The sequence below is a fragment of the Phyllopteryx taeniolatus genome, chromosome 15 (genome assembly GCF_024500385.1).
Source record: "Phyllopteryx taeniolatus isolate TA_2022b chromosome 15, UOR_Ptae_1.2, whole genome shotgun sequence".
Lineage (NCBI taxonomy): Eukaryota > Metazoa > Chordata > Actinopteri > Syngnathiformes > Syngnathidae > Phyllopteryx > Phyllopteryx taeniolatus.
Window position 1 is genome coordinate 21093583 of NC_084516.1, and position 11391 is coordinate 21104973.

The 11391-nt window shown below is 47.0% G+C and overlaps 2 protein-coding genes across 7 annotated transcripts; both read right to left on the reverse strand.

Moving 5' to 3' along the window:
• Positions 1–267: 267 nt before the first annotated feature.
• On the reverse strand, positions 268–2712 carry thap1 (THAP domain containing, apoptosis associated protein 1). 4 transcript variants are annotated; one of them, XM_061747741.1, is made up of 4 exons: positions 2453–2712; positions 1789–1899; positions 1439–1631; positions 268–1140 (listed from the first exon to the last, which is right to left on the reverse strand). In XM_061747741.1, exons 1-4 carry the CDS (start codon positions 2521–2523, stop codon positions 745–747), a joined length of 771 nt encoding a protein of 256 aa, XP_061603725.1. In that variant the 5' UTR covers positions 2524–2712; the 3' UTR covers positions 268–744. The 4 variants fall into 4 exon arrangements, with proteins under 4 accessions (XP_061603725.1, XP_061603724.1, XP_061603727.1 ...); XM_061747740.1 differs by having other exon boundaries at positions 268–1143; positions 2453–2707; XM_061747743.1 differs by lacking the exon at positions 1789–1899 and having other exon boundaries at positions 2453–2704.
• Positions 2713–3106: 394 nt separating this feature from the next.
• Positions 3107–11335, reverse strand: ccdc82 (coiled-coil domain containing 82). 3 transcript variants are annotated; one of them, XR_009784573.1, is made up of 3 exons: positions 10196–11335; positions 8359–8525; positions 7252–8266 (listed from the first exon to the last, which is right to left on the reverse strand). XR_009784573.1 is itself a non-coding variant. In XM_061747744.1 (2 exons), the coding sequence occupies exons 1-2, from the start codon at positions 10793–10795 to the stop codon at positions 5315–5317; spliced, it is 744 nt and encodes a 247-aa protein (XP_061603728.1). In that variant the 5' UTR covers positions 10796–11329; the 3' UTR covers positions 3107–5314. The 3 variants fall into 3 exon arrangements, 1 of the variants encoding a protein (XP_061603728.1); XR_009784574.1 differs by lacking the exon at positions 7252–8266 and adding an exon at positions 8897–9985 and having other exon boundaries at positions 8386–8525; positions 10196–11334; XM_061747744.1 differs by lacking the exons at positions 7252–8266; positions 8359–8525 and adding an exon at positions 3107–5458 and having other exon boundaries at positions 10196–11329.
• Positions 11336–11391: the final 56 nt, after the last annotated feature.

The following is an 11391-nucleotide window of genomic DNA, read 5'->3' on the forward strand; positions in this document are numbered from 1 at the left end:
CTTTTGTTACCACTGCTCTTAGCCATCCCTCCGATGTCATACATTTTCCTTCTGTGGCTCCATCCAGGGAGGTTGGCCACAGCCCCGTGGACCTTAAAACTCTCAACAATATGTGCAACTGTCGTCACAGCGACATCAAGGTCTTATAACCTTTACTCTTAATACATATAGAGAAATATGTTTTTTTTTCTTTGAAAATGCTGAGGCGGGAAGGCTTGATGAAGTTAATAATGGCTAAATAGAGAATCAGGCTTAGTGAGGAAAAACTGGGAAACGCCAAATGCTTGTTTTTATTTTCTTTCAACATTTGCAATTAGTCCAAAGTCAGTCACTTAAGCCCGCTTTTATTTGTAGAAATACAACCTTTTCAAAAACAAAGTAAATAAAGGTAGCACCGATGTCTAGACTATAATATTAAGGGGGAAAGCTCAACACATTAGCAGGCACTGGGTTGCGCAATAGCGACAGGGGTACAGCGAGTCTGACTCGGTCCAATGTTCCACCTGACCTTAAATCCCAGGATTTGAATGGAATTTGTCAACACGAGGAGCTATACGTCACCGCTGAGTTGGTGTCGTGTGATGTGCAAAACGGCCGGCGTGACGTGAACAGTCGCTCGGGAAAACACGTTTGGGAAAACGGCAACGGCCCGCTCGCTCCATTTATGGTCGATGTTCTTTCTGCTGCCATGTGCAACAGCTCCACCTACTGTTCAAACGTCAGCGGCATATTTGTGTCATCCTTTCACTCGATGCCTTGGAGCGTGCGGTAGATGTGTTTTGGTAGAATGACATAACCCTCGTTGAAAGCGCTCGGTGCGTGGCGCGGCGTCCTGACCGTCTTGCAGGAGACCCTCAGGCTCTTGAGCTGCCTCTCCTGACGCCGACACTTTTGTTGGGTTGTTTTCAGCTTCTTCCTGAGGAGCTCCAGCTGCTCCTCCAGCTGCTGGATGCGCTTCTTCTGCCGCGCAGAGTCCTCCGCCGTGTAGTTATGGTCACAGGAGACCACCGCCGTGTCGCCGGGGGTGTCGGGCGCACTCCGCACAGGCTCGGACTCCACCTCCTCCACGACATCGTCGGAGGTCAGAGGAAAGGAAAGGGGGAAGTGGATCTCGGAGGGGAAGGGATCCTCCAGACACTCCTGCTGTCAGATCGGAACAAGAAAATCGAGATTTTGATCCAATTGTGCTCGGCGACTTTATTGGGTCATTAAGGGTCACACAATTCGTTCGTCTGTTCTTTTGCTCACAGGCTTCCTTCCCAATGATTGGTCGGGCTACGGGAAGCACACCAACGCCTCGCCAATTAAATAGCTGAGAGAGCCTTAGTATACAATGTGGACATTTTTCCCAATATTAAACTTCATACTTCATTTGATTTGATTTGTTACAATGAAAAAGATATACAATACAAGATCTATTTCCCTCTAATGAATTTACCTTGATGTCGAGGTTCAAGTCAAAGAGCGACGGCACGGCGTGGTCCTTCAGCACGCGGTTGTTGCATTCTCTCTTGAAGCAGTCTTTGGCGAAGTGCTGTGAGCAAATGTTGCTGTACTTTGTCGGCTTGAAATTGTTCCTCCTCATCGCCGCCACCCATTTATCGCAGATGTCCGGACGCGCGAGGGGAAACCTGAGTGAACAATGACAATTGCGCAACTGAATGAGAGCCAAGTGAATTCTGAATCCTGACCCAAAGTGGAGTTTGACACTGCCCGCAGTTACTCAAGTCATTTCCAGCGAGGCCCGCCGCAAGAGGCGTGCGTGCCCACTATTTTGGGCTGCCTCACCTGTGACGCCGAGTGCAGTTCTTGCAAGGGGTGAGCACAATGCAAAGAGCAAATGTTGCCCCACCGGGGTTCAGTGAATCTTTCAGAAAGCAACAGAACATATGACAGCGCCTAAAAGTGACACAAAAAACTGCAATTCAAAACTGCACAGTGCAGCGATTCCCCAAACACGAATGATCCCGTTTCACGCCAGTAGTCCAAAAGTGATGATTTGTTGACCCCCCCACCCCACAATAAACAATTTGTCAAGCGGTATTCAGTGACAGGGAGAACAATGAGCCGCTTTTCCGCTCGACAACTCGACAACTGCGTCCACCTGTTGCCATCCGGCCAAGATGCTTTTGGTGCTGCCTTAGTCGAGTGACGTCAAGCAACAACACTTGGTTCTTGGCGAGCCGCTGCAAATGCCCAAACCGTCAAAGGAAGAAAACCAAGGCAATTGGACTGCAAATTGGCGAGTTGCGGGGAACCAAAACATCATTGCGGCAAAAGCCGCGATTCGGTGCGTGTATGAAGTTGCAAATACGACGTCTAGTTTTCGCGACGTTCCAATGACATCAAGTGATCCTTCTTTTGTGAGAAAACGGTGAAGAGCGCCCGTCGTTGTGCACAGTAAGTTCCCGAGGTGTCTCCCTAATGTTGCTAATGCTAATACTCAACTCACTTGTGGAAGGAGATCTCTTTATCTTTGTGATAACGGTTTTTACAGCCGTAAGCAGAGCAAGTCTGCACCATAGCTGAGCAGCTGCCGTCCGATCTGACAGGCGCAAGTCCGCTCGTGCTGCGTGTTGACGATATTAGCGCACTGCGCCACGACGCTAACCTTTTCCTCCGCGCGCTTCACTCGCTGCCACTAACAAAGATGGCGGCCGCAGCGTAATGAGGTTGTAGTCACGTGCAAGCGTTGCCCGACCCGATTGGCTATTACGTCCCCCTGACACCCAATGGATTGCCTTCAAAGCGAGATTCAGCCAATCAAATAGTGACGTCACAAGAGTGTTTGTTGCCATTTATATTTCTGAGGCGAATTCACGTAACAGTGTATTTTATGTTGATTTGGTTGTGAGTGTCTTTTCTCCGCGCATTACTGTATTATAAAAATGTAGAGTACTACGAGTCCTCTCTGTGAAGTGCATTCACGAAAATGTCGGTCCTTTTTCCTTAAGTCAAGAAAGATAGCTCAGTTGATTTGACATTAAAAGTACAATGAGATTTTTTTGGGGGGGGGGAATTCCAATAACACATTTTCTTTTTCAAACGCTCACTTTACTGATACTCTATTGTATTGTGTGAGAATACGGTAAACGCGATAAACATGTCTGGGTCATGAAACAGACATTTTATTCATCATGAAGCTGATTTTAGAAAGCAGGCCGGTTCTCAAAGTTTTATACAGAACGAAAAGCCACCAGAAACACACTCAGAAAACATATACACAGCACTGATAGTACATGGGACAAAAGGAATAAAACACAATAAAAGGCCTCAAAATCTTCGGACTGAAAAACACTGACGTTGCCGACGAATGAAAACATTTCGTTTATCTCGAACCGACATGTGCTGTATTTTTGACATTGGGCAGATAAATCAAAAGTTGACCACTTTTGCACGGTGGGTAAAATAGAGCAAAGTGAGATCAAACTCAAATGTCATTCGTGTAAAGAACAATGGGACATTTGTGAAAAGAGAAAGTACTGGTTGTTTGCCTTATGCCGTAGGCACGCAAATACATTATCATCGACCACAGCGATGCAAAATGCATTGAAGCCAAACATTTTTGGAGCCAAAAAAAAAAAGCCAAAGCTGACATTTATTGGACATGGAAGAAAGCAATTACATTCAGTGGTTTGGGTTTGTTTGTGTTTTTTTTTCTCCCAATCATGGATGTGTGTGTCTGAGACTCATTCGGGTTCTAAAAAGTGGCCACGGGACTGAGAGTTTATTTGAATCTTTTATAGAAGTCCGATAAATGTCTGCAATAAGTAACATTGTCTGCTGGCCTTCCAGTCCAAAGCATTCGTTGCCAATCAACGTCTGTCAAAAACGGAACAGAAACAAGTTCCTTCCGGCTGTTCCAGAAGAACAGAAGAAAAAAGGATGCTCCTCTTTAGGACTCTGCAAAAAAGAGCAGCGCCACATGTCAAATTCTGATTAATAAGCTTGTGGAAAAATACGCGTACATTGCAGGCCTACTCATTGATTTTTTTTTTGGAACACATATTCAAGCAACGAAAGACAAACATTTTGTCAAAGAAGTGTATTGAATTTCTCTTAATACTGCATGTTGCCACACACAAACACACAAAAGAGGAGCTCTGTGATTGGCTTGTTCGGAGTCATGATCACGGACATGGTATGGTCTCTTATCTTACTTGCCGCCCAGCAAAAGAACACAAGGCTTCTTCGTTTACACTGACGACGCATTAGGAGAGGTTACGAGAAGGCGACACTTCAGTACTCTGGTACTGTAAATCCTCACAAGCCGATTCCTTAAAAGTGAATGCTGATTTACAGGCATTTCACTTTTGGGCAATCTTCAGCCCGAAAGTTAACAAAAAATCAAATGTCATGGTTACCGCAGATACAGCAAACCCAGCAAACCTTATGGTGACCGAATATGCGTTTGAAGTGCGGGGTTTAACGTAAATGAAGCCGACGTGTCTTCAAGGAGGTTAATAAGATAGCAGCAATTGAAAGAACAGCACAGTTATGAACAAACCACTTAAGCTTCCGTAAAGTTCAGCTCATTTTGATTCCAAAATTGGGAATCAACTAGATATGAATATTTCCAAATTAAAATTTTCACAAAACCCTGAAACGCGATGTCAGCGCAGTTCTGGGAGTCTGGTTTGGTGAAAGCAGACATAATGCAAAATATTGTAGTTTTAGCACTTTGAGGGAAGGAGGAGCAAGGGATGTTTAAAAAAAAACAACTACTTTTTTGGAGCATACAATTGTGTCTATTTTTCCAAAAGTAACAGTGTGCACTTGAACATTTGCATAATATGTCCCCTTTATCTTCAAGCGATAACGTTGATAGTTCTACTGTCCTGGGAACAAGCAGCCTTTTTAATCTTTTCAATCGGGAGCATTTGCCCCGATGCAAATAGGATCGTTCTTATTTACAGAAAGATCATAATTTGGCTTGTTCATATGAACTACTGAAAGATTGGGGGGGGGAATATGACCGCAAAACCAGTTGACGAAAACAAGGAGACTCCTCAGTGTTCACTTTTAGGGTGCGATAGGCCTGAAACAACAAATCCGGTCCGACTTCAGGATCCACTGCTATTGCGGGATGAGCCGTGTCAGGTGCGTAAGGTTCTTCCGTAACTCGCTGATGCCAGTCTCGGGAGCAAGGGATCATCCATCATGAAAGCCTCCTGATTGCGTGTGGCTGCTGCTGCTGCTGCTGCTGCAGGAGGAGACAAAACGCCGTACAGAGTTCCATTTCAACTCCAAAATAAGACTGCAATATTTCCACATTCCAATTGCACATCTTGTAGCCTTCACTGCAGCCTCGAATCTATTCCTTCACCGCCTCTTCCTCTTTCTCCTCTTCTTCTTCTTTCTCTGCTCCATCTCCACCCGAAGCTTCAGCCTTGCCATTATTTCCTCCATCCTCCTCTCCGTGAGCCCCGTCTTCCACTTCTTTTGATTCGTCCTCAGGCTGAAAAAAACAACAACAACTTTGTATGACTGTGTTACTTTGGGTTGGTGCGCTATTGTCTTCAAAATAGAAAGTGACATTCTTCTAGTTGATCTTCTCGATATACAGATTACGTTCCTTTATCCTCGCTAGCAAGACAAATCAGCGCACTAGTAGAACAAAGAGGAGGGACTAGTGCAGTGGTGTCCAACGGTTGTTCCGCGGGCCAGAACCGGCCTGTCAGGGAGGGCCCGTGAATAAAAAAAACACATGAACTGCAATTTTTCAGTAACCGTAACTGCGGTTGCTAATTTTGTCCGCTGGAGGTTGCACTGACGACCGCTTAAATGATGAATTAGCACTTAAAATCTGGGGTCCCCAACCAGCGGGTGAAGGGTCATTTGGCATAAACCGCTTACCACTTAAAACAATGATTTAAGTGGTGAACGGTTCATAAAATGTTATCAGAATCAGAATCCTCTTTATTTGCCAAGTATGTCCAAAAAACACACAAGGAATTTGTCTCCGGTCGTCGGAGCCGCTCGAGTACGACAACAGACGATCAATTGACAGAAAACACTTTGGAGACAGAAAGACATTGACAAAAAAAAAAAACAGTCACTGAGCAATAAAGGGTTGCTAGTTATCTGGTAATGCCGGTACCTTTTTATTTTTTGGACAAAAAGACAAAAAGATGCAGAGTCCTCGAGCACTTAGAGCACTTCGAAAGACTATTCTCGCAATAGTCCGGTGCAATGAGCATCGTGCAAAGGGCGCCGAGACTTCAAGCGAGTCGTGCGATAATCTGGGACAATGTCGATTGTGCAAATGTTGCAGATGCTACTCCGGCATGAGTGGCCAGCATTGGTCAACAACAGATATGCAAATAGTGCAGCGTGGCGAGACAACTACAGTGAGTGCACGAGTAATGTACGAGTAAATTATTGTGTCATGTTCTTTACTAAAATATGTTCTAGAATAATCGCTACGCTGCAGCATACACAGCGAATTGAAGACGGCAACCAATGACGCTAACCATAGAACTGTTATTTTACAGGACATGAATATAGTACTATAGTAATATATGAATTAAGTGTATATGAATATATACACATCCTGATTCCTATATACACTAATACAATAATACAAATGATGATATCAGTAACAGCAGTATGTTGGATTTGAAGGAAAAGATCAACTACTACAAACAAAACTAAAACTATAAAAACACCGATATAACATACTGTACATATTAATGCATTTCTTGTCCCATATAATAATGGTTAATATTGATTTGACTACTTCCTCATATTTTGTAATGATCATTGATATTTATATTTGAACTGATGTTTGCGCATTTGTTTCAGCTCCACACTCCTCTGTTCCGTAGTCTCACACCGTTATTTGATATGCAGCTTTCTTCCTTAATTGTTCTTATTGTCGTCCTGCATTTTCGGATAAACTTTGGCTTATCTCTTCATTTATATTCTCTCTCTTTTTGCGGCGGCATCTACGAGATCTGCGGAGCACCCAGATGGATGTCGCGGTGACCATCACAATGGCGGCTGGTTTCCTCCACATCATGTACACGGGTGCTTCGGAAACGGCCAAACGGACGCCCAAGACAGGAAGAACTCAAGGATTACGGGCCACGCTGCAGATGTCATGAGGCCGTGCTAGGACGTCATCCTGCTTTTTCTTAAAATGTTCATACTCTAAATGGGTATCAACAATGAATTGCTGCCATTGCTTTTTGCATGTCAGTAAATAAGTTTGACTAAGTTATTTTTATCATTAACTGCAAAGACTCCAAGTTGAAATGTAATACAGTTTAATAAAATACTCAAAAAACACCACCAAGATACAAATTGGGCAAAACAAAGTTTCTCCCTGTAGCAAAGTATTGAACATTGTGCAAAAGTGTCAACATCAAATGCAAACTCCAAGAAAAGTGTGATCAATTTAACTCTCGAGGCCTCTTTGTACTCCCGACAACGGCCGCATCGCATCGCGTCGCGTCACGTGACCGCCGCATTGGGCCGCGCAGGCCCAAAGCGGCACTTGACGCCGCGGAGATCATCTCTCGTGATTGGTCTGTTTTAGTCGCGTGCTGCGATGACGTACTCCGCTTTCCCCTCGGTTGCGCATACCAGCGCCGCCGACTTCTCGATGGATTTTGCAGCATAATTAAACGTATCATCTGGTCATCGAGGTCCATTTGTTCTGGCAGACACTGTTCCACGGTCACCATTGTTGTTGCTCTGTTCCTTGTTACGGGAAGGAAAGTCAAAACGGCTGCCGGAATGGGCCATTAGATGCAGAGGAACCTCCGCCCTGTGGTGTCCTCGCCGATACCGGCCGTAGCGACGCCCCCGACTCGGAGGAGAACTGCGGCACATTTTCAAAACAGCGGTTGCGCTCGAGTATAAAGGCAAACTGCGCGCGGGATAGCCGCAGTGACGTCAGCGCGAGTATAAAGAAGCCTTTAAAGTTGATCCATCAGTCGAGCCTTCAGGGCCTCAAGCCCCTTGCTGGGCTGACTTCAGTTGAGCCAGCACGGAGGAATCGGTGGGCGTCATCTTGTTCCCGCTGACGCTTATGAGGCCGTGTGGGTGCCGGAGCCGGGGGGCAGGGTGACACCTGAAGGTCCGAGATTCTGTGCTCTTCTGACTTCTACCGTCGCGGACGTGCCAGCCACAGGAAAGACAACATCGCGATGCCCTCAGGTCAACCAGGAACAGCATCTGGTCCCTATTAAAGCCTTCATTTGCAAGCACGGCAGGAGAAGGTGAGGTGAAGGGATGGAGGGAGTATTCTCCTCCAAGCTCTCTACAACACATATGAGCAAGTGGCTATCAAACATTGTAATATAGACATCACTTTTGTTAACTTTCTTTTTTTTTTTTTTTTTTTTTTCTAACCTGTTGAGATGAGCTCCAGCTCCTCCTTAGCCATAACCAGCTTAACCACAGGAGTTAGTGCATTAGTTAGTTTGTAGCTGCATCGTGTGTTCTCTTGAACATACAGGCCAGGAAACATGTCCTCCTGTGGAGGTCCAAATACAGGCCAGTTTTGTTGTCCAACGAGACTGGAGGAAGAAAAGCTTTACATTACAACTATTTCCCACACTCATTTTGGTCATCAGAAATATTTTGGAATACAAATTCTGTACATCAGTTGAAACAATATTCAGAATGCGCATCCCTAGTCCAGAGGTCATTGACTGCTACACAGTACTTTTACTTTGGAAATGTTGCCACATAAACACAAATGAAAACGAAGCCACCAGGCTAGCGTTAGCACGGGCGGTACTGTAGCTCGCATATACCACATGAAAAAGGTATTTTGAACTCCAGCAATAACACCATATCATTATGCTGACCAATACTATGTACACGGCGGATCGAGCTTGACAAAAAACTATTCAGAAGTGATAAGAAAGGGATTATTACTACTTACTGTTTACACTCGGGCCAGCCGTCTTTGAAAGCCAACTCAGGGGTAGTGCGAAATCTCCGACTTTCCGAGTGGGAAATCCGACTTCAGAGGGCATTCCGTTTGAATTTCCGACTAGGAACTCGGAACTTCCGACTTGCGAGTTCAAACGGAACGCAGGCATAGACGTCGTAGATACGACGGGCCATGCCTACGGCCATGCTAAGCTAGTGGGTCAAAGTGTTGGCGCATTCCATGTAGCTATGCTAGTGGGGGCAAAGTTTCATTGCATTCCATGTTGGTGGCCGGCACATGGCGATGCTAAGCTAGTGGGTCAAAGTGTTGGCGCATTCCATGTAGCTATGCTAGTGGGGGCAAAGTTTCATTGCATTCCATGTTGGTGGCCGGCACATGGCGATGCTAAGCTAGTGGGTCAAAGTGTTGGCGCATTCCATGTAGCTATGCTAGTGGGGGCAAAGTTTCATTGCATTCCATGTTGGTGGCCGGCACATGGCGATGCTAAGCTAGTGGGTCAAAGTGTTGGCGCATTCCATGTAGCTATGCTAGTGGGGGCAAAGTTTCATTGCATTCCATGTTGGTGGCCGGCACGCGGCTTCAGTACTTTGACTTTCGGCAGAGTTGTTTTCTGGCACAAGTACCAGTACTTTTACTTAAGTGTTGAATACCAGTACTTTTGAAATGGGCGCCTGTCAGCGACGAGCTCGGGGAATTCTCCGTCACCGCCCTCGAGTGGTCGCTGCTCAGGCCCTAATAAATTAGAGGCACAACGTGGGACCAGAGAGGGATGATTTTTTTTTCCAAAAAGATCATTTGAGTAATATTCTACTGTCAGGCCACGAGGACAGTTTTAACATATATTGTTGTTGTTTTGGACCGCCAACTCCACCTGTAAGTATCTGAAGCTAGTGTGGGCCGACACCTCCGAATAAGGCCGCTACGGCTACTTGGCCCCTCCCCGCCGGATACCGAGGATATTGAACTTGGGCTTTCTGTCGCGTGAGGGCATAGGGGTCAAACTCAAGGCCCGGGGACCAGGTGCGGCCCGCCACGTCATCGTAGGTGGCTCGCGACTTCCGTCATGTTTGCTCAAATCTGTCATAACAATAAAGAACAATGTTGAGATGTTGCATGTTTCTGTTCTCCTCCAGTAACCTCAACAATACTTGAGCAAACTATTATCCCCGTCTTCTGGTTTCAAGAGTAGTTATCCCTCGATTGGTTGCGTAACGGTAATAATATGTTTGGGTGTGCAAAGCGAGTTTGTGCGATGGCGCCTTTCCCCATCCTCCCCAGGTGTATCACCTGTTTCACGCGGTTCCTCCGTCGGCTGGGAAGGCGGGCCTTCATCCTGCGGGACAGCGCCAGCAGCTTGTTGTGTCTCTGTCTCCTCTTCGCCTTCTCCTCCTCCTCTCTCCGCTTCTCATCCGCACGGTCCGAGTCCGAATCGTCGTGCCGCTGCACCCTGCACCGCTTCCTGGGCTGCACCATCCTCTTCGGCTGGGTCGTCGCCTCCTTCTCCCCCGCATCATGGCCGCCGCCGCCGCCGCCGTCGTCGTCGTCGTCGTCTCGCTCCTTCGCAGTGCTCGAGGACGAGGACGAGGACGAAGACGAGGACGTTTCGTCGCCTCCCAGAAAAGAGCGCTTTCTGCGGGTGACGGAGCGGCTGTCGTCGCTGGACGTGGCTCCGGACTCGCTCCTTTGCCACTCCTCCTGCTCGCTGTCCTCCTCCGGGGAGCTATGGAAGTCGGACTGGGAACCGGACGACGACGACGAAGAGGAGAAGGAGCCCTCGTCAGTGTCGTCCAGGATGGAGGCGGGCAGACCGATCTGCCGCTTCTTGGACAGGTCCGTCTTGGTTTTGCGCATCGAAGCGAACATTTTGCGCTTGTACAAGCGCTCCATGTTTGCGCTCGGGGCCTGACGCCAGTGACATGAAACAAAAACGACGAGGACGACAGAGTTGGAGCAGGCTAACCCGTCACCCGCGCATGGAGAAATGAACGCGCAGCTGTGCGCCGCATCGGGACTCTTAAAGCGGCGCAACCGTCCGCATTCGGTGGCTTGGCAAAAAGCGCAACCGAAAAGCAGCTGTCATCCGCTATTGCAGCTGGATTCAAGTCTGAAAGCGTCGCATTCCTTTGCTGCTAGCACTGTTTTTGTTGTGGCTCGCACTTCTTCTTCTTCGTTTTCTTCTTCGTCTTCGTCGTCTTCTTCTTCTTCGCCAAGAAGAAACTGCAGCAGAGTGCGCGAGTGCCCCCACGCAGGAGCTGCTCGCGGCCCGACGTGCGGGGACAAACCCATTCGTTCTCTGTAGAAGAGTACCTAGCCTACGTATGCCTTTCTGTGGCTCTTCCGGTCTCCATATCGCTGTCGCAACCTGCCGATGACTCTGTGAGACTTTTAAGCTCAGCGGATTCATAAATATCGGGACGTCAACACAATTCTCATCTTTTTCACCACAATGGATTTGAAATGAAACTCGAACTGCAGACTTGCGT